Below are 22,563 nucleotides of genomic sequence, written 5' to 3' on the forward strand. Positions count from 1 at the left end.
TTTTTTTTTTTTTTTTTTTTTTTTTTTTGATAAAGATGAGTTTTGGGTTCTAGGTTCTGAATGTTCACTTGTCTGATATTAAGCCTTCTCAGAGAGCCACTTGCTGTTTGACCAGCTGGAGTGCTAAGCATCCAGTCCTTCAAGACTTTAATCTCCTCTGGTTCAGCCTTTCAAGTTTTCTGGAAGGTGATTTGGATTATTTGTTTTTGGCAGTTTTCCTATTTGCTTTATGTCATTCCTTTGGATTTTGATGACAAGGCCATACAAACACCTAAAATCCTCAGACTTGGACCTTATTCTGTGGGAGCTACAAGTGAAGTAACCACTGCGACATAAATTGTTGGTGGTGAGACATTGCATATTTAGGAACTGCAAACATCAAATCGTCAACCTTCTGGCATTAGAATTAAATTGACAGTATCTCACATTTGTCAGGTTAAAACCACAACATTCAGTATGTTTTACTGGGATGGGATTTTAAATGAATGTATGATTATGAAGTAGATGAAAAAGCTAACTAAGTTTTTTTAAATTAAAAAAATATATGATGGGCATATGTTCTCAGATTCTCGAGTCAATAATTATAGGCCTGTTTCTTCAATTTTGGCAGAAAGTTTCTTTGGGTATGCCTCCACATCGAGAGACAAACAGTTTGCCTGTTCTTCTTTGGAACTTGCACAATCTCTGTCAGGTTGGATGGGGAGCGTCAGTGTATTTACTGAGTTGTATTTAGATCTGAACTTTGCCGCTGCATTCTTAGCAGATCTGCTGTATTCTACAACCAAGGTACCTTTTCCTGTTTTTTCAGATTCAAGTGTGTTGAGCTAATAGAACATCTAAAATGTGGAAAACATTGAGAACTGGAGCTTGGACACTCCTGATCTAAATCATTCCATGGTAGCTCTGGTTTTCTTTGTAATGTCCAGCCAGAAGGTGATGCTCCATCCCTGTCCCACGTGTCTCCCAAACTTCATCAGGTTTCCTTCCAGATTTGCCCACTATTTAGCTTCACACTTCTCCCAATCAGCCCTAGCGTACTCGTCACCCAGCGAGCTTCCTTGCTGAAAAACATGCCCAAAGTATGATGCTGCCACCACCAACTCAGCAACGCAGTTGTGTTGGTGGATAACGGTGTTTGTTTTTCTACACGCATAGTATTCTGCATGTAGGATAAAAAGTATCTTCTTCTGGATCCTTCATGATATACCTATGTGGCTTATGGCAAACTTGAATCTTTTAATAGTTTCTTTTCAACAATGTTTTTTTTTTCTTGTCACTCTTCCATAAAAGTCAGATTTGTGGACGACTGGACAAATAGTTATTCTGTTGTCACATTTTCCCACCTGAGTTTTGAATCTTGCCAGCTCATCTAAAGTTACAATGGGTCTCTAATTAATGCTAATCTAATCTAATCTAATTAATCCTTACTTGGCCTGAGAGTTCATGGCCATGTCTTGGTAGGCTTGTAATTGTGCCATTCATAGAACAGCTGTATTTGTATTGAGATTAAATTACAACCCGAGTGATTTTAATGATACAGTGACATCTGAAGCTGTTGTTTGCAGTGGATTTTATTCATAGGTGTCACATTCAACGGGGTAAAATACAAATATATCTCATTCTGTTCGAGTTTTCATTTCTTGCTGTTTCTAAAACCATGTAGTCTTTTCCTTCCACTTCACAAACGTCTTCTGTCACGTAAAATCCCAATAAAATATATTGAAGTTTGCAGCTAAAATGAAAATGTTTAACTGTTTGTACAGTGTGCTTTCAGCACAGCTGTTTTAAGTTTTAGCTTCTGCTTTTGACTTGGTTTTATTTGAGCTAAAACACAAAAAAATACTGTGGCTTATTCATCCATGTTCTAATCATTGCAGTTTTGTTGGGGTGGTGGGAAGCGGGGGGAGTTGAAGCACATCTCTAGAGGTCTACTGTGATTTATAAACTACGAATACTTGATGTGTGAAAAAACAATTTAGGTGATTGAATCCCTATTCAGGCAAGCAGCTGCTGTAAAATAATTTCAGTATGAAATACTGGCAAAATACAGGCTGTCATGATTGCATTACAAGCTTGCAACTGAGTCTCCAGCACCAGGAGTTATTCCTTTAGTATAGATTGGAGTTTTTATCTAGCTATCAAAGCAGGGGGATTGAGGAGAATGAAGCACAATACTTGTTTGCAAGGACTGACACATGAAAAGAGATCCAAGCAACGTATAATCACATATTTATTCTTTACGAGCTTAATATCAGTATTCAGCTTAATTTCAATAACACAAAGAAAATCTGCTTAACAGAGGAAACAGCCGTTGGCATCATCTAACACATATTACTATGAAGTCAATATTGTTGGAAAAATGTTCTGATAATACTTTGGCAGATAGACGTTTTTATTCATTCATTCAGTGTTTTTTTTTTTTGTTTTGTTTTTTAACATGATACAAGCCCTTTCTTCTGCACAAACTGGGGTGTTGTGGAGGACGTTGAGGAGCTGATGCAACAAACCGCTTTTGATTAACAAAACTGACAACTTAGAAGTAACAAGGCAGAAACAGAGAGATCCAATTTTTGGAAAGTGAAACTAAACTGCAAAGTGACATCAGCAGAAAAGGACAAAGCGACGACAGTTTTAACCACATGCAAGCAGTGAAGAAAGAAATCAGCTTTTTAGGAAATAAATGCTGATTAAATCATCAGTGGGACAAGTAATGGACTTGGTTCTAGGGTGTGGAAGAATGCTAATATTGTTACTCATGAACTACTTCTGTGTTTATTTAGATATGAGGCTGAGCGGTGATTGAGTACATAACATTTATATTTGAATTAGCACTTTTCCCACATATTTCGCCCTTTAAAGGTAACAGTGACTTTTACCAAAAACTCCTAAAAAAATAAGAATGTCTTAACATTACTTTTACCCACAGAATAGATGCACTGAAATGAAAAGTTGGAGTTTATTTCTTTGCTATTGTGAGAAACATAAATTAATGGTAGGTTTTGCAGATTTTTACTAGAGGGTGCCGATAAATGTGGCCACTAATACATGTAATAACAAAACAGAACCCAATTAAGAAGGAGGACTGATAGTGAGGAACTCAAATCAGTTTTGTCGATAGAGGATGAAGGATCAATTAACTGACAACAGGGAGCAAACAACCCAATAGATACGATCACATGAACATAAATTGCAAAATATGAAAAACAGAGAAGGAAGCAAAGGCCTATAATCCACTCCTACTAAAGCCAGAACCCACCACCCCGTAAATCTGGAGGATTTGTAAGTAATTACTCTGGGTGTAGTTGATTTTGGATCAAACATCTTTCAGCAAATACTTAAGACTGTAATCTGCTTCAGAATAATAAGCAACACATCTTGTATCTCACAGACAGACTTTTCTATTGTGTCATTTATGTTTCACAGTGTAGATGTCTGCTAGGGATGTTCATTTGGGTGTAAATGGACATTAAAGATTTATTTTTCAGAAATTATAATACATAGAAACGGGTTTGTGTTTCTTTCTTTGAATGCCACTTATTTTTTGTCTCTCTCTCTCTCTCTTAATAATAAGCTCTTTATGATACTGAAACATGCTGTTTCCATATCTCCAACACCTTTAGAAGACTTTGCTCTGGTAAGCAGCTGATCTGATCTGCCTTTCATTTGCTCTCAAGTGACTCATGTTTGCTTTATTGAACTACTTGACCTAAAAATCTCACATTTGACATGAAAGCTGCTAAGCCAGAAGGGCAGAAAAAGCTCTTTGTGACAGTAATCCAACGTTTTCAGATCTGGCATCAACAGCCGGTGGCTTTCCTAAAACTATCAATAATGTCTGGCTATAAGTGCTGCTGAATTCTTGACCAGATGGACACAACCAGGCAGACTGTGTGTCCTTCTACTTAAAACAAAGAACGTGCAAATTGCTAAATGTTTATCATCAGGCAAAACATTATTAATTAATAATTGAATGAATTGAACACCAGAGAGGATTCTTAGATCCTAAACTGTAACAGTGCCTTTCAAAACATATAAATAACCCTTTGTAATGTATTACATACGTTTAACATACTTTTTGAATGTGCTAACTAGCTTTGCCTCAAGTTACGTAAGATATATGCAAAGCAAGAATTTTTTGCTGAAGTAGGTCCTAATACGGAGTACAATAAAAGTACAGTTGAAGCCAATTTAAGAAACAGAAAATTCCAAAATATGCGAGAGGAGAAAAAATATCACACCAACAGACTCCTGATGGGATTAGAGTCCATGACCTTTTTACTGTGAAGCAGCAGCACTGTCCACTGCTCAGTATAACAAACTGACCTCAGACCAAGAGTGATTCAAAGACGTATTGAAATTAGAAAAGGCAGGTTATTGGGAGAGCAAAGCAATAGGTCCTTCAATATTTACATATCCATAGGAATTTATACTTTAACTGAAACTGTAACAAGACAGCTTGCATGGAGGCTGTTGGATCTTATTGCAGCCTGGATCCATGGATCCAGCCAGAAGAAAGCACAGGAAGCCACATCTGGGTAGACTCACCACTTGCAGGGATAAATGCAGAGATGAATGGTAGACAGACATGAAGGTCTGGCTTTCTCAGTTCCATGCATTATAAAATGGTGGTAGTATATACTTCTGTGGTCCCTGGCAGCCTGTAAAGCTAATTCAGGCCCTGTTGTATGGTAAATGGTCTGTACTTGTATAGCGCTTTATCAAGACCAGAGGACCCCAAAGCACTTCACACTACATTCAGTCATTCAAAGATTCACACACATATTCACACACTGTGCGTATGGATAGTGATGGATAGGACCTCATACATTTTATTTCTGTCTCTCTGTTTTCTACTTCTTTTTTCTTATTTTATTTTATTTAAGTAACAGGTTCAGTCAACAGCTTTTTTTCCATCTGCCTTCCCCCTTTGAAGCATTATTACAGAAACAGAGCAGCAGGGAAACTTATGGATCATAAGTTTATTGTGGCTTGTTCTTGTGACAGCAGGAGGCATTGTTGCTGCTTAAATGGTGGTATACGACTCTTGGGCCTTTTGAGATTGACTACATGTCACCATGGCTAGACCACAAAACTGTGATTGAAATTAAATGGAACTGGAGGCCAGAGCAGACTGTCGTATCAAATTTAAACACTGGCAGAGGGTTGTTTTGTAGTTTTAAATTATGAAAATATGTTGGAACATCGTGTAGTTGGAATTATTTAGCCTTTGACCTTGGGTTACCGTCAAGGTCACAGAAGCAGGCCTTGTGAGAAGCATAGCAAACAAAGAAAAGGAGAACTTTTCGTGAGTCTAACAGTGTCTTAAGAATGGAAGATACCAGAAAGACTAGCAGAGAGGAGATATATCCTCCATGACAAGGATAGAGATGTGCCAACAGTAAGCGCTTCTCCTCGATCCTGTTTGGGTTTTTTGTCCTTTTCTTCTTCATTTTATCTTGGTTGCTTTAACAGATCAAATATGATCTATTTCAGGAAGAATCAAGAAGTAAAGATTTCCTGGACATATTCTATTTTTCAAATTGGTGTCATGTTTTTTTTATTTTTACTTTTTTATAAATGACACCATGACAAGACACAATATTACACAATACACCACAATAAATTGCTGAATGGCTTAACACCAAATTATACTAAATATCTGCTGTTGTTGTATCAACCCTCCAGGCCATTCGGGTCTCCTGGTTCTGGGGTTGCAGAGCAGCAACTTTATTCCAAATTGTGTTATATATGAACTCTTTGATCAAAATTCTTCACACAAATACCCCGTTATGCAAAATGACAATGCCGAAGCGCTTCCATTTTTTGAATTGCTGAAATGAATACTTTTCTGTACTTTAATCTATTGATATTGCAAAAGTATCAATAGAGCCCATTTAAAATTTTTAAACATATTAGGCCACCTGTCATTTGTGACATTAGGATACAAACTTTATCAACTGGGCCCATTTTCTCAAAGACTCTCAAAGACGTTCCTATCTTAGTCTAAACATTCTTGCCAAGGAGTCCGTGCTTAAGAGTGATTCATTGAGCTGCGGAGAGCAAATCTATTTTATCGAACATGCTTTATTTTAACTTTTGAAACAACGCAATGTGCAATATACAGCCTATGGTGTTCCTTGTACCTTCGAATATTGTATTAATAGTCATGGAGGGCCAAAACTGCCCGAGCTATTTTCTGGTCCCAGTCCAGCCCTGCTGAGCAGCCAGTTGTTCTGTTGCACTATTGTCATCACAGACAAAAAGATCTTTTCAGATCAACCCAGGAGTTTGAGATTGTTCTTTTTATGAAAGTCTTAAACAGAAGCTTGACAGCCTTGGGAAGGACAAAGGGTTCTCAATCCATTTAGACTGCAGTGGAAATTATAAAAGCTATATCAGCACCATCATCTTTTTTTAATTTCCAGCTGTAGCAGCATATGCTAAGCTATAACTTAATTACCCATCAAGTTACCCATAAAGTGATTTGAGACCTGCTGTAATGACACAGAAAATTCTCATTTAAGGCTCAATGTATGCCTCTGACTGATAATAACTATGCGTTGTCATGCATCCCTCTGGGTGAGGCACATTTTCTTTTAAAGTTTAGTTTTAATGACTTTAAGCCTCTTCTCTCAAAAAGACGGCACCTGTTTGAAGTACTAAATTTCTTACAAAGTCCTGAGCAGCAAACATTATTTTGTTAATGATAGCTGGTGAGTCAAAGGAATATCAACTTTGCTGGGAGTTGCAAAGGGCATTTTGAGGTTGAAGGACACATGGATAAAAAAGGCAACCATCATTATTACAATGGATGAAATTGCTTCTTTGGTTGAGTGAGCTTTTTTGTCCCTGAAGAGTTTCTTGCTTAAACAAGGAACTAGCCATACACTACTCATTAAAGTTACTGTTAATATAATATCAATGCAGGTTTTGACTTCGAGTTTGAACCAAACTTTGTATTTATGAAGGTAGCAACAATGACATTATACATATTTAATATTACTGCTATTTTTAGGATGTTCGAAAATAATTTATTATTTCTTGATTATATTTCAACATGTATTCAGTGTCATCCTTGAGAAAGTTTTGAGTCTGGTTTTATGTTCATTAAAAAAATAATCACAAGCATGTGTCACTAGTAACTAAATATGTTTTAAATATTATTGTGAAGATAACATAATCTGTCTACTAACATTAATAAATGATCAGAAAAGCTTGATTTTTAATTTTTTGGCACCTCATCATGTAACAGAATTGCAACTAGCTACTCAAAAAAATGCATAAATGTTCCTTTTTATCTCAATACACCTGTAAAGAAAAAAAAATGGAATCATTAGTTTAGTTGCCTTAAATAAGATGATTTTTTTTACAAGGATTCCTGACCTGTCTGTAAATAATGCAAATTGGATGATCTGAATTTGCTGACAGTTGAGTTGTTTATGACAATATAAGAGGTAAGTTGTCCTTGAAGTTCCAAAAACAATTCAGCTAATATTTGGATGTTTTCATTTTGGAAAAGAAAAAAAAATGTTTTGTATTATAATAACTATAACTAGATAATAAAAATGCATTCTAATGTTCAGATTTTAGTTGTAATCTGTATCAGTTGTAATCTGACAATCTATAATCCTGACAACACACTTAACAGACATTAATTCATAACTTAACCTTTATGTTTGAATAAATATTTTCCCCTCTGTTTAATTATTTCGTCATTGCTAAATGATCTGCTTGTCATCTTAGTTAATCTGCACAGCAAATTAACTTCACATTAATTATATCTACTAGAGTGATACTGCAGCTGACTGATTTTAATGAAGGCTGACAGTTAAAAGGCTGTAATAAACTCAGCATGTAACCATGAAATAGTTATATATTTATGTTTTTAATAAATATATTTTTATTAGCAGCATAATTAGGTTATTCAACATTAAATAAATCATCTCCGTGTTTGTTTTCAGTTTTTTATAGCTAAGGACAAATTTAATAAATTATTAAATAATTAGTTTATTGAATAATGGCGTTAGTGGTCTGTTTGTCGACAGTCTTGAAACGCCACACTTACGTCGCCATGGCAAGGTGCATCGTCATCACGCAAACCAGGAAGTGCTAAGCCGGATAGCTTAGCTTTGTTTTGACAATGATGGAGGAAGAAGAATTTGAATTTACCGAAGATTTAGAGGCAATTTTGCATCTAACTCCAGAGGTGCAACTAGCCATTGAACAGGTAGCCTTTTGGTCCCGTGAATTTAACAGAAAACGCATTATTCCCGCTGTTGTTATAATGTAGATTGATCTGTTAGCAGGCTAACGCACCCTGCTAACAGGGTTTACTGTATAGGGTTTTGCTGGCAAAAAATAAAATTAAACCGCAATATATCTGGTTAAAATTAACTGGTTAGAATTTCAGTCTGAAAATTAAATGCAGTGTGCACATGTAGACTTTTAGTTTAGTTAGTTAACTAAATACCGTTTGTCTTGGAAGGTTTTCCCCAGCCAGGACCCTCTGGACAGAGCAGACTTCAATGCTGTGGAGTACATCAACACACTCTTCCCCACCGAGCAGGTACAGTCATTTTGATCCAAGCCGACACTGAAACGAAATGGTTCAGGAATACTAATCCTTAGTCATTGTTTTGATAAATAACAAACATCTTGAAATTTATAATATGTGGTAAAATATCCTTTTTTTATATATGGCTCGAAATATAGAAATGAAAGCAAAAAATGTCAGCGCAGTAAAAGTTTAGAGGTCATATGCAAGTGTAACATTTAGACTAAGACTGAAGCATGAATTGGTTCATCAGATTATGGGATTTTTACGTCTCTGGAGCATCTCACAAGTGTATAATCTATAAAATGACAATATGGAGTTATTGGCAAGCAACAGCTTTGCCAAATTGAACAGTTATTGCTTCTTTAAAGAGATAAAGCAGTGAGCGAACATAAAGTGAAAAGTTAGCAAAAAAACTGCAAAGTTGCATTTGTAAGTCAAGTTTTATTAACTATTAATGTAATGTTTATTAACTTAGTTTAAAATAGACAAAATAATCTGTTTTTCTAGCATTTTCATAATGTTTTTGTTTATATGTTATTGACACAGATTGAATAATGTTTGGAGGAACTTGAAACTTTAGAAAAAGACATTCTCAGATGTGGCAGCTATGTCCTTGGGACTATAGTAATCCCACTGTTGCACAGATATGAGGAACTAAAAAAATAAACAGAGTACCTCAGCTAATGTAAAGTTAACATACATGTGGAATTGTAGTGATTCATAAAGCGCAAATTGTCCAAACCCACTGGGACTGAATCTGTCCTCAGAACAAACAAATACTTATAAGGGAATCGAATAAATGTTCAAAGTTTTTACTTATTTGTATTATCTTGGTAAACACAAATGTATCAAGCAGCCTCTTTAATGTTGATTAAGCAATATAGCAATTTTTTTTTTTTTTGCCAGATTTGAAGAATTATTAGATAACCTTTTTATAACACAATTAATGCGTATGTATATTCCGCCGCCTCCATCAGGGGTCAGTGTAATCCTATATATATGTATTATATGTGTATATATATATATATATATATATATATATATATATATATATATATATATATATATATATATATATATATAATTACTTTATTTGTATTTAAATAATGTGCATTAATGTAGTGCACTACAGCAACTACATTAAGTTGATGTTTGTGTAGTTCTATATAAGTGAAAAATATAAATTTACATATAAAAGTGTTAAAATTATTTATTTCCAATTGCTGAATTCACCTTTCATCTTAGACATTAAAATAACTTTACAAAAACAGTCATCTTATGTTTTATGTTTATATACTGTAGCTTAAGTAGACATTTAGTGTGTGTGCATTAAGTGTGTTTATATTAACTGTTCACTTACATATTATGTGCAGACTACAATAATTAGTAAAATGTAATGCAAAACAATTAGTTCCTTTTAATATTATTGTAAGAGATTAATCAAAGAAAGCATTTTTTTCAAGATGAAGTAATCATTGAAAATTGATAGTGGAAATACTGAAGAAAAACCTTTCTATCAATAATAAATAATGAAGTGAAAAATGGTGCTCTTAGAGTGAGTGGCTGATTATTTCATGTTTTTATGACATCCTGTCTTTGTTTATCCCCATTAGTCTCTGGCGAATATTGATGATGTTGTAAATAAAATTCGGCTAAAGATACGGTAAGTTTTATGTTAACTCTTTAAGAACTATAAATAGCAATATTTTTTAATCTCCTTTTTTGTGTAAAATTGTACTTTCTTGACCATAAAATGTTCATGGTACAATAAAGCAACAATTTTCTCAAAAATGGTCCAAAGTTACAGTTCTCTCTGTCTGCATCAATTAAAGTCTTCAAATGCAGTAAAATCCTTCTGGTATTAGCTAAAGTTAAAACAATCATTTACTCATTTACAAGAAAGTATTGTACCTCACTAACCTTCTTTTTAATTTTGTTCACATGTTTCTACAATATCATTTCAGAACAGTGGAGTCCCATCCAATGTTCAAGGGAAATAATATCCGATTCTTTGTTATTGCTTAAATTGTTTCTTCTTGAATTCCTCTATGGACAATTATAGAGGAGCCTCCAGGAGCATCACTGTGATTGCACAGTAAATATTTATATTTAGCGACATCACTCTTTGTGTGCATTAGATAGAAAGTGTCACACAGCCTTGCAATTGAACAGGATTTCACTGTTTATTCAGAACATTGACAAAATGATTACGCAGGTCATATTTTAAACTTTCTTTTGTGTCCTCAAATTAGCAATGTTGGCTTTTCTTACACTTACTGGTGTGTCTATTTCCTTTAGAGTAAGTTGGCCTTTACCTTGACTGTGATATTTTCGAACGCCTGCCAACATTTCCTCATCCGTTATGTTCCATAGGCAACAGAATTGAACTCTTAAGTCTAATTCTGCAACACTTAAAGCTTCTTGTTTTCTACTGTTGTCGTAGGTGGCATGCCTCCATGTTTCCTTTCTAGAAGCTTCTTACACACTTTTCTGGTTTTATTTTTACCCATCTCGCTGATACTGGGGGAAACAAACCGAGTTATTTCTCCCCAGGAACAACTTCTGCTCTGAGAAGAATTATTGTCAGCGCTAACTGATAGCTTTTATGTATGGTGTGTTCACTGATCCTAAAGAGTTGATTGTTTTAATGTAGAGCAGGCAGTCTCCAATCTACTTTGTACTCCAATGCATATCTCGTTCATACTTGCAGATTGATTGCTCAGTTTCATTTACCAAACGTTTTGCTCTACATTTAACAGGCGTCTTGACGATGACATCAGGACGGTAGTGAGAGGTCAGACCAACGTGGGACAGGACGGCAGACAGGTAAGTTGAACTGCAGGTCCTGCAATAACATTGAAAAAAAAAAAAAAAAAAGATCCATAGCTCATGTTTTATTTTTGTTTGTCGCCACAATAAACACTGAATTGTCAGAAAATGGTTCCAGGAGGACACCGGTGTCCTGATGACAGCTAAGAGGTCAAATAACTTATTTTGGGCTGGTTGATATGGTAAAACATTCCAGCTGCGCTCTGTCAGCTCTGCTGTGTATTTTTGCTTGAGACTCTGAAGTTTGTTGGTCTGAACCATAATTTAATTTCCTTTATTTAACCAGGTAAACCCCGGTGGGCTGTAGATATCATTTACATGGACGGAACATCTGCAACACACATGAAAATTGTTGCACACATAAAATCAGGAATCTATGATTATACAGCAATTCTTTTAGGATTACATGAAAACTGTACCATTTGGATTTCATTTTCCACTCTTTGCAAAGACTAGAGATTAATAACATAAACATATATCAGATCTAGGCATTAATTGGCATGTTTCAACTAACATTGTTAGAATGGTGGCTGTGATGTAACGAAAGAGGAAAAAAATAGCCACTCCTTTGTGACTTTCTTCTCTCCCATATTGCTTCCATGGAAAAGGACAACATGACTCAGATCCATAATTCCTGCAGCTCAGTCTGCCTCTTCACGGAAAACATGTCTGGGAAATAGATTCTCATGTGTAGATCCTCACATTCTTCACATGTTTGCGTTTACCTCTCTGATTGTCAGGGCACGGTGTTAAAGAGGAGCTCAAGCTGATTTAATCAAGGCTTAGAGGGAAACTAACACTAGCCTCATTATAATCGCGTGTTCTGACCGGTTAACGTTAGGTGTACATTGTCTTTGGGGAGCCCAGCACGGTGGCCCGTTTTTCACAGTCAGCTACCGTTTAGCAGCGGAAACACTCTAAAGTCTCCATCCAGACCAATAACATTAGCCAGTCACATACAATAATTTTAGTTTGTTTTTCCAACCCCACAGAGCCATTTCAACATTTCCAGGAGGAAAAAATTCTTTCAGCAGATGGAAACAGGCTCATTTCAAGCTGGGGAGACAGCAGCAGCACAGAACCAACAGCATCAGCAATTTTAGTCATTTCTGCTGTTGACTGAGCTCCATTACTTTGCTGAGTAAAATATTAAGGCTGAAACCTAAGATGGTAACATTTATTTAGAAGAAAGGAAGGAGCAAGTTGGTCGGTGAGAGACAGTGAATGAGATCTGGAGTGTTTTCCCTTTAGGGTTTTTTTTTTTTTTTTTTTTTCCTTCAGGGAGGCAGACAGTAATAAGCTCACTGAGTGAAAAAGCGTGGAAATGTCACAGTGATCAGATTTCGGTTGCTGTTGGAGTTTGCATTTATGTTATCCCTGCTGCGTAATGTAATTTTTACATTTGTTTCTCTTAATTACAGTGTGTTTATTTGTATTGCTCTTTACAAAGGCATAATGCTCCCCCACTGTTTTATCTGTAATATTTGTAAACAAATAGTAATCAACAAAAGAAAATTATATCAAGGTGCTAACATAAACATTACTTACCAAGTCATATAAGCTATTAACTGATTATTTTATTTCCATTTATTGCATTTTGCTGACACACAAAACAAGAGACAATACCATTTGCCTGTTTTGCGCAAGGATGACATAAGAGAATCATATTTTTGATATAACATCATTATCATAAGCGTTTAGGACTTTATGTGCAGAAACTAGCTGGCAATTTTGTTGAAATATTTTTTTTAATTAATACAATTAATGCAGAAGTTTGTATCTGCCTTAAGTTTTGAAGTAAGTGCTGATACTCCAGCTTTGTCTTTCTACAACTCTGATGCCGTTGTAGAAAGACAACGGTATAAGTGCATCCGCACCTAAGCCACTGTGCAACAGTGTCGAATGTACCGAGGGCACACATTTCACATGGCGAGACGCAGGAGTCAAGCACCAATTTAATTGACATTGTTTAATTGAATAAACACGATATTGAATTGTGTTTGTCTTTTTTTTTTTTTTTACTGCCAGTGTTTTATTTTGTTCCCCTTTGTTTTGTTGTTTAAAATAAAGTCATTGAGGAAAAGAGAACACAAACATGTGGAGAGGAAACGGAACAGCTGCGCAAATAGTCTTTACCCACTTCAAAACAAGAACATGAATATAAAGTTGAAGAATCCTTTATAGTTAGCCAAAAGCTTTAACACAGATGCCAAACTTCATTCGACTGAAAGTTTACAAAACAGCCAAGTAACGTGACAATTAAGAACTTATTGAAAAATGAATTTAGTGTGCTAAAAGGTTAGCACACTAAATGAAAAAAATTAGCTGTGCGATTAGCGTATTAGCGGTTTGCCCACCACTGATTTTACTGTACAATTATTTAACCATCTGTTGGTTAAATAATAATATGTATAAGGCACTGAAGTTTCAACCCAGGATGGTTAGGCAATCATTAGGAATGGAACAAACAACAATGAATAACTTAAGGCATGTTTTAACAGCAGGGATGTTTTCCAGGTAGGAAGGTAGTTTTATACCCCATTTATTTGGTTTCCTCTGTATTAGTGATGCTATAAACAATAAGGCTCCAGTAAAGATATTGAACCTTTTAATTTATCAGGATGGAGTTTTGTGGATGAAGAGAACTCAGCATTTTAAGTTGTTTTTTTGTTTTGTTTTGTTTTGTTTTTTTACTTATCATTCAGTTATGTCAGTTTAAACTCTTCTACATTTTATATTTTAATGTTAAACTGTTAGAGACCTTAAATAATTGAGGTTTACTTACAGACATTTATCCTCCAGTCAAAGTAATAATTTAGAATTTTGAGCCATTTATGTTGTGAGGCCCAAATTAAAACAACTACAACCCCTCTGGATCCATAATATATATTTAACAGATGAAGCAGTGCTGCTTTGACTGCATGAGTGTTTACCCCTCAGTTGAAAAGGCTTTAAATATTTAAAACCTGCAAATATATATAAAAAAAAAACAAGAATTCTGTTTTGAAGAAATCCTTTTAAAATGTGTTCCAGTTAAACCTTTTACTGGACTTTGTGGTGATTTCACATGATTTATTCGGTATTATCAATGTAAGTAAATTTCTTTCCAAGTGAACTTAAAACCTGTTGGGTGAAACTGATGTCAAGACAAATGGCAGTTTAACTTTCGCAGTGACTTTTGTCATTACGAAAAGTTGCAAAGACAATACCATTTATGATTATCCCCATTTCCTCAAACTTTTGCTTTACCGTTACATGACGTCTCCGCAACGCTCCAGGAGATTCACCGTCAACCGCTAAAGATATGCATCAGGTGTGAGCATTGGGGAGTTATATTCTGTCCAACTACATAAAAAAACCTAAAGCTGGGCAATATGGACAAAAAAATATCTATCATATTTTTTTCTACATTGAGCAGTTTTATATTTGTTTCAGTTTACAAGGCGAATTAAAATAAGTAATAAAACATTAACAATTACTAATGAGATTTTGTTTTTAAATAGCAAAGTACTAAACACTGAATTCCCTTAAGTATTTAGTAACTTTAAAGGATTAACACTTCCTTTCTGTCAATATACTGATATACAAAACCGTTTTCCAGAACTGTTTAATAGTCCAACGTGAAAACAATACAAACCGAGTTCACACTACAGTTTGCAGTCTTCTTAACATCTTGTAAAAATGCTTGAGTAAAAGTGAGCCCACATACTATCTGTTTAGCCACATGTCTCGTTTGTCTCATTGAATTTAAAGGGTACTATTATTATTTTATCGTTTTATTGCTCAGTACTGCAAATTTTATGAATTTCTATTTTGAAAAATGAATTAATGCTAGATATGCTGGATCTGTTGGGTAAGATTTGTTCAATTTATTGTTTTTCCCAGTGTAGCCTTGCTTTATCCAACATCCTTCACAAAATCAAACTGTAATAAAATGATTTTTTTTTATTCATTTTGTCAGGAAAACAGATGGTCACGAAGAAAAAAAAAAGCAAAGAAAAATCACACAGTTGTTTTGTTATTCTGACTTGGCCTGCATAGACCATTTTAACTCAAGAGTTATTTTCAGAGTTATTCTCTTGTCCATTATAATGTTTACACATGTAGGGTGGAGGGTGTTGCTCAGGCAAAGTTCCAGCTGCTAAAATTGCTCTGTTTAGCCGATCTGATTTACTGCCGTGTTTAGCTTAAAATGCAGAAGTACCTTTTAATGTGCCCTCTCCCCGAGACAACTCCGCTGAGGTCTGCCAGCAAGACGAGCATGGTTTATCTTAAGCACATTCGAATGTTTTTTTTAAAAAAAAGAGGCCTCGCTGTGTCTTATCTAAACTTTACAATACTGCCTGTACAAGCCGTGGAACATGTGCAGCTTGTTGCATGTCAGGGATGCACTGGTCTGTGTGAACGCAGATATCATCTCTGGCGTGGAGGGGCCTTCTGGGCAGAGATCTTCTGAGCTTTCCTCGGGGCTAAATGCAGGAGAGGGGCGCTAGGAAGCGGACCAGATTCACTCAGCTGGCTTAGCAGCGCTGGACGTTTTTGGTCTCTTCTGTATGCCATTTGTTTGCTCAAGAGCCCCTCCAGGAAGCCTCTTAAAAGACTCAGTGGCACTTCTACACTCCCAGTACTCAGATCAAACAGCAATCACTTAACCTTTAATGATTTTTTTTTTTTTTTTTTACAATAATAGCCCTAATCAGTAGCAGTCAAAGTGTGGCGTGAAATATAAAAAGAAAGAAAATTGTATTAAGTCAGAGGTAGATTTTGCTTCTCTTTTCCCAAAAGCCTAATTACAACCAGACTTGCTGTGCTGCCTTGAAAGACAGATTATTTTGATAGTCATTCTGAACGGAATACAGATTTTCAGCTTAGTGTGAGAGGTTAAACCATGCTTTGTACCACTTCAGAGCAGAAAATTCAAGTCGAAAAAGGATAGTTAATCAATTCCTGTCAACCACACGACATATTTACGTTTGTGTAAGCCTGCTTGCTGTCCATTTGTTTGTCAGAGGTAAATTCCTCGGACAGCTGGTGTTGGCTGTTTCCAGTCCTTCTGTGCGCGTATGTCGAGAGGCTCTGAAGGGAGAAAGTTGCCTCTGTGGTGCTGCCACAGCAACGGGGCCAAATTAAGCTTATTACCTTGGTATTACATGTCAGTGCTGAGTCTCTGTTTCAGACCATCAAAGAGCAGCTGGTCGCATCAGATAATGGGAGAAACTTGAGAACATCTTACAGCTGTAGCTGTTTAATGGTATATGAAGTGTAAAAAGCGCTAATGATCTCTTTAGCCTTTATAGTGGCAGCCTTTATACTCAGCTTAGCCTTTGCTCTTTGTGTCAACTTAAGACCTATTAATGTTTGATATTTAGTCAGCCTGTTAATTATGTGTTCAAATTGTATGTCGAATGGTGCCCTCATTTTGGATCTTGGTAAGGACATTAGCAGCATAATTTTAGACATCAACTAATTTAAATAGAGGAAACAAATTCTTCTGATGACTCAACTCAAACATCCACAATGAATAATTTACAAATCCTTCTTAAAGTTTACAGTTTTAAGTGTGTCCCTTATTTCTCCTTAACATCTACAAGCAGTAACACACATTGAGAGTGAGTTCAGTTTGATGCATGTAATTTAATTTTCCAGTTTACCAACTATTTTGAAAATTGCAATTCTCACCCTGGCATTTCTTCTCCATTAGAATCAGTAAAATGTATTTTAACTAGGTTGGTATTAGACTAATAAAATAATCTTAACAACAAAAAAACCCTTTAATTTCACAATGAACATGATTTTTGATACAATGAACCAGTTCTGTGTTCTGCTCATAGCTTACCGTAAGGAGATGTGGTTTCTTGACTCCAGCAGGCAATGCTTTCCACCTCAACATCAGTTTATTTTGATTTTAATCAGAATTTGTAATATTTTACAAAAGGTTAACAGGCTCAAACTGGAATCAAAACCCAAAAGACATGAAAAGATTTCAGATGTTATTAATTGAATTTATCCTGCATGGAAGTCAGATGGGACAAAATGGCAGCGTGTAGGCATGTAATCGGTGTACGCAAAAAACACAAAGGTTATAAACAAAATCTGTATAACGTTATGTAATTGCTTTTACTTGAAACAGAAATGGGATCAATGTTTCCACTGTTTTACCAAGCTGAGCATTTTTAACATTTGTACACGTGGATACTTTTAACCAGCAGAGCTTCGGTCAATGAAAATACTTTGAATCGAAGACACAAAAGGCAGGTTATGCTACTAAAAATTGTGCAGGGAATTTGTCCGTTTCCCAATTCTGCAACTTTTTTTTTGGATTATCATTAACGTTACATGCATTTGGCTATGTCTGCATCTTTGATAAACAACTAGGAGGAAACACAGATGTCTCATGTCAGCAAATTCACAGCATGCAACCTGTTTTTGTAGTTTTGTTTTGTTTTGTAGATCCTGCAGTTTATTTGCACTTAACTGCTACACAGTTTATACACTCAGTTTAGGTACAGTACAGGACAAAAAACACGTTGCTTCCATCAATCATTTAAAGTGGCCACAAGCATTAGACCTCAAGGCTTTCCAAGTCTTTTATTGTTGTATGCCATACTGTTTGATGTGCCTTCAAGCATAAAACTCGATTGCGGGTGGCATAATATCTATTTTCAAAGACTTTGCGACATCGAGTGCCTATAATAATTGTTGTGCGGTAACTAATCAATGCAGGCTCCCCTGAATGTGTGTTTAGTGTTGCTGTGTTTGTGTTCTGCAGGCTTTGGAGGAGGCCCAGATAGCCATCCAGCAACTCTTTGGCAAAATCAAAGACATTAAGGACAAGGCAGAGAAGTCGGAACAAATGGTACGCTCAGCAAAACACGCACAAAAACATGAATCAGTCAGGATGTTTTTTCTGCGGCACATGGGAGATGCAGCTTTTATTTCTTTGAGAATGGAGAGCAGTGTTGATAATGTTATTTATAAGTTAAGGTAATGCACCTTCCATCTGTGTTGCTGTTACAAGCATTACTGCGTGTGTGTGTGTGTGTGCGTGTGTGCGTGTGTGTGCTTTCATCCCAGTAAGATTCATAGAAAGGTCAGTGGGTTGGGTAAGTACTGGAATAATAGCGTTGGAGGTGCTGTAGGTGGAATGGGCATGCAGATCTTTGTAGATGGTATGTCTTTTCATTCTAAAAGAAGCAAAAATGCTTTGTTTTTCACTATTTCAACATTGGCACGCCTTGCACAGATGGGTAAAAAGCCTTGAAATGAAATAATTTATTGTTATTCTTTTTTAGCAGTATGCTATTTTTTTGCCAACAAAAAAAAACAGCCTTTATGTGTATGTGCTTCGTTTTTAGTTTGACTTATTAATTGTAGGGGTTTTTTGTGGTTATTAGCAAAAAGTGTTGGAGTGGTTTACATTTGCTTATTAGGCCTTCTCTATTTAAAATGTGATTCTCTGTCTTGCGCTGCGCAGGTCAAGGAGATAACGAGGGACATCAAGCAGCTAGATCATGCCAAGCGCCACCTCACTACTTCCATAACCACCCTCAACCACCTGCACATGTTGGCGGGGGGTGTCGACTCTTTAGAGTGGGTGCACCCTATCTTATTTGTCCTAAACTAAGTCCTCTCTTATCCATGGGATTAATTACATTTATGGATTTGGAAATGCCAGCTGTTAGTGTGATGCGAGTCCTTGCATCCAGCAGTCTGTCACAAATACTCAGTTTCATAGTTTAATTTTTTTAATAGAGACAAAAGTAGTGGAAAGGCATTCCATTACATGATAGAATATGTCATTTCATTTAAAAATAGGAATATGCTGCAGATTTTCCTCTTGTTTCAAGAAAACTGGTACAAACTATAAACAGTATTCCTTCAAGTGCCTGGAACATCCTTATTTTTTAAATTTAAAGATCTTTCACTGCAGTATTTTTGATACTATATAAGCAAATGTTTATTAATAAAACATTTTTTTGTCCATTTTAGAGCCATGACCAGAAAGCGGCAGTATGGAGAGGTGGCCAACTTGCTGCAGGGAGTGGTTAATGTGCTTGAACACTTCCAAAAATACATGGGCATACCCCAGATCAGGCAGCTTTCAGAGAGGTAACACAGCTATATCCCTGCCCCCTTCACACACGCGTACATACACACACACACACACACACACACACACACACACACACACAAACGCATGCATTCTTATACACTTGGGTGTTTGGCGATCAGCATAACTCTGGAGCTCATTTCCAGCAGCCAGAGGGTGACCTCCCTTCCTCTCTCTCCTGAAAAATGTTCCTCATCTCTTCTTCTGAACTGTTGAAAAGTGGTTCCTTTGTTTGGGGAGGGGCTCTGTGTATTACATCCTGTTTATGCAGATATACGCACATAGAAACATTGTGCTGCACATGTAGGAAAACACAGGAAGGAAACCGTCTGAATGGGCCGTCATTATTCCAACATATTTTTTTATTTATTTTAAGATGGCACCGACACCCATTTCACAGGGTGTGTTTCTGTCTCTGAATAAATAGGATTATTTATGTGAGTGTAAATTGTATGTGCTTAAGATCAAATGTCATGCCTGGTGCTTTTCTGTAAGGCTTTTACCCACTTGGGGATGTTTGTTTACTCTGAAGTCACTTGCAACAATATGTTGCTGTCTGGTTTGAACAAACAGTTCTATAAACACGCACAAAATATAAAAGGTCTTTGTTATCCTCTTTCCATCTATACCAATATTTTCCAAAGACGGAATCTGCTTTGGTCACATTGACCAGTTTCATAATCAAGATTAAAAAAACAAAACAAAAAAAAACACTTCAGATTTGTATAAACTTATAAGAAAGACCTTCTGTTCTGCTTTGACTGAGGTGTGGTAGGTAGTCTTCATACCAAATAACAGCTGCAGCTCTGCTGTGGACGACGGGAAACACAAGTAAGGGACGAATATCAAGGCAGGGCTGCTTCAGTCTGACAAACATGGGCTGATCTGGAAGGATCTGAATCAGAATCGGCTTCGTTCGCAAAGTTTGTGCATACGTGGAATCGGGCTTTTGTTTCACTTTGCTCTCAGTGAAGAAACTGAAAATATAAATACGAAGGTAAAATAAAAGTAAAAGTTTAATTCCCTGTGTGACTAATAAAGAAATACATGTCAAAATCTAAAACTAATGAGGTTACATATCTAATGCAAAAAAAAAAAAAGAAGCTTTTTCAGGCAGTTGTAGGCATCCGTCTTAAAATGAATGTTAAGGATTGATTTAATGAATGGGACATAAATGATATGTTTTTTTTTTTTGTTTTTTTAGATACTTTTAAGCCTCGAGTTCTGAGTTAAGCTCTTGCCAATTTGAGCTTCTGCAGCTAAACTTTATCAGCAAGTGTTGCATTGGAGCAGATTACCCAGGAACATTGACGTTTCACCCAGAGCAGCCCTGCCTGTGATGATGTATAGCTTTTATAATCCATTATAAAGTTTAAATGTGCTGCTTGGGAATTAAACAGTTATGTTTAATTAATAAATTATTTATACCTTCTAATCAAATGTATTCTTAAATGCATATGAAATCTGTCACCATGGAAGATTAGTTTTTATTAGTGATGAGGTTTTTTTCTTTCATTTTTGGCTCCATGCTTGAGTTGTAAAATAATGAGGTTAGTTTAACGATTTTTAAATGCATTCACCAGACATATTTAGCAGAGTTGCTTTTTTGCAACAAACACCATCAGGATTTCTAGAAGGTGTTTTTTCATAATACCTAAATTAAAACTGAGGTGATATTTTCTTATCATAGCTCTTTCCTGTGAAACGGGACACCTGAAAACCTGAGAGCCAGAGTGTTATTTTTTTTTCCAAAAACAATCTCAAGGCTCTTTCTCTTTATTTATTTATTTTTTTAAATTTCTGTTTTCTTATAATTATATTCAATGTTATTACGGTAATTTAGACATTCTTCTATTTTCTGTGTTGGTATTTGTTTCAGGATTTGAAATTAATCTTTTTATGTATTTTCTCAGAGTGCATCGTATGTGATATTTATTACTTTGTCTTGTTGTATTAAGCAGCTAATTCATTTACATATTTACTTTGTTTTCAGCAACTTATCAAATATGATCTAATGTGTGCTTGTTTGTTTGTAGACAAACAGAACAAATAACTTGCAGCCCATTAGGTGTCTAAATGCAATAGTTGCTCCTCTTTCCTTCCAGTTTATGCTAAATTTTGCATTGCTAATTCCACTAGTGGGCCCAGATGAAAGGCTGCTACAGATTCATCATTAACTGAACAGAGCTTTAGGGTTGCATTATTTTACTTTTACATTTCTGCTCGGTGTCCTTGTATTTAATGTTTGTACATTAATTAAGCCAAATGATCTTTCATTTGGTTGTTAGCCATAAAAAGTCTCCGCCACAGTAATTAGGGAGTGGAATTAATTGATAGTCACATCCAGCAGAAAAAATGCTATTACTCTTCTGAAATGCTGAGCCGAGCTGCTTTGGAGAACAATTAACAGCCCAATCTAATTTTTTTTGTTTCTGAAAGAGTGAAGGCAGCACAGAGTGAGCTGGGGACTCAGATCCTGGCAGATTTTGAAGAAGCCTTTCCTGCTCAAGGCTCCAAGGTAAACATGTTATATAAAGAAAAATCCTTATTTTCATGTTCCTTTTTCCCCCCCCTTATCCTCAAGTAAAGAGACTAACTTTGATGTCTAAATGCGTCCACACAGAGACCCGGTGGACCCAGTAATGTCCTCAGAGATGCCTGCCTGGTGGCGAACGTACTCGACCCGCGCATCAAACAGGAGATCATCAAAAAGTTTATCAGGCAGCACCTCTCGGAGTATCTGGTTCTCTTCCAGGAAAATCAAGACGTGAGACTAAAATAAATGTTTGTTTAATCTCGCTATGCACAATTGGCGCCTCAATAAAAAGCTTATTTATTCTCCTCTGTTTTTTAGGTCGCCTGGCTGGATAAGATTGATCGCCGCTATGCTTGGATCAAGCGACAGCTGGTAGACTACGAGGAAAAATATGGCCGCATGTTTCCTGAAGAGTGGTGCATGACGGAGCGAATTGCTGTGGAGTTCTGCCACATCACCAAGTAAAAAAAAAAAAAAAAAAAAAAAACCCAAAAAATCTGGGGGTTCAAAAAAAAAAAGGGGACTTAAACA

At 36.0% G+C, this 22,563-nt stretch overlaps 1 protein-coding gene across 2 annotated transcripts in view; it reads left to right on the plus strand.

Annotated features, from left to right (window-relative positions):
- The first annotated feature begins 8,072 nt into the window (after positions 1–8,072).
- Positions 8,073–22,563, plus strand: part of vps53 (VPS53 subunit of GARP complex) — a 37,226-nt gene continuing 22,735 nt past the window's right edge. The window contains exons 1-10 of one of the 2 annotated variants that reach the window (XM_015033479.1): positions 8,073–8,227; positions 8,486–8,566; positions 10,171–10,220; positions 11,317–11,383; positions 18,156–18,242; positions 18,861–18,976; positions 19,376–19,495; positions 21,936–22,014; positions 22,120–22,263; positions 22,351–22,493. In XM_015033479.1, the coding sequence (XP_014888965.1) occupies positions 8,141–8,227; positions 8,486–8,566; positions 10,171–10,220; positions 11,317–11,383; positions 18,156–18,242; positions 18,861–18,976; positions 19,376–19,495; positions 21,936–22,014; positions 22,120–22,263; positions 22,351–22,493 (974 nt within the window). In that variant the 5' untranslated portion in view covers positions 8,073–8,140. The remainder of the gene's footprint in view (positions 8,228–8,485; positions 8,567–10,170; positions 10,221–11,316; positions 11,384–18,155; positions 18,243–18,860; positions 18,977–19,375; positions 19,496–21,935; positions 22,015–22,119; positions 22,264–22,350; positions 22,494–22,563) is intronic. The other variant, XM_015033478.1, reaches the window with a different exon arrangement.

Source organism: Poecilia latipinna, unplaced genomic scaffold, assembly GCF_001443285.1.
Source record: "Poecilia latipinna isolate Pla-1442-1.1 unplaced genomic scaffold, P_latipinna-1.0 Scaffold270, whole genome shotgun sequence".
NCBI classification, from domain to species: domain Eukaryota; kingdom Metazoa; phylum Chordata; class Actinopteri; order Cyprinodontiformes; family Poeciliidae; genus Poecilia; species Poecilia latipinna.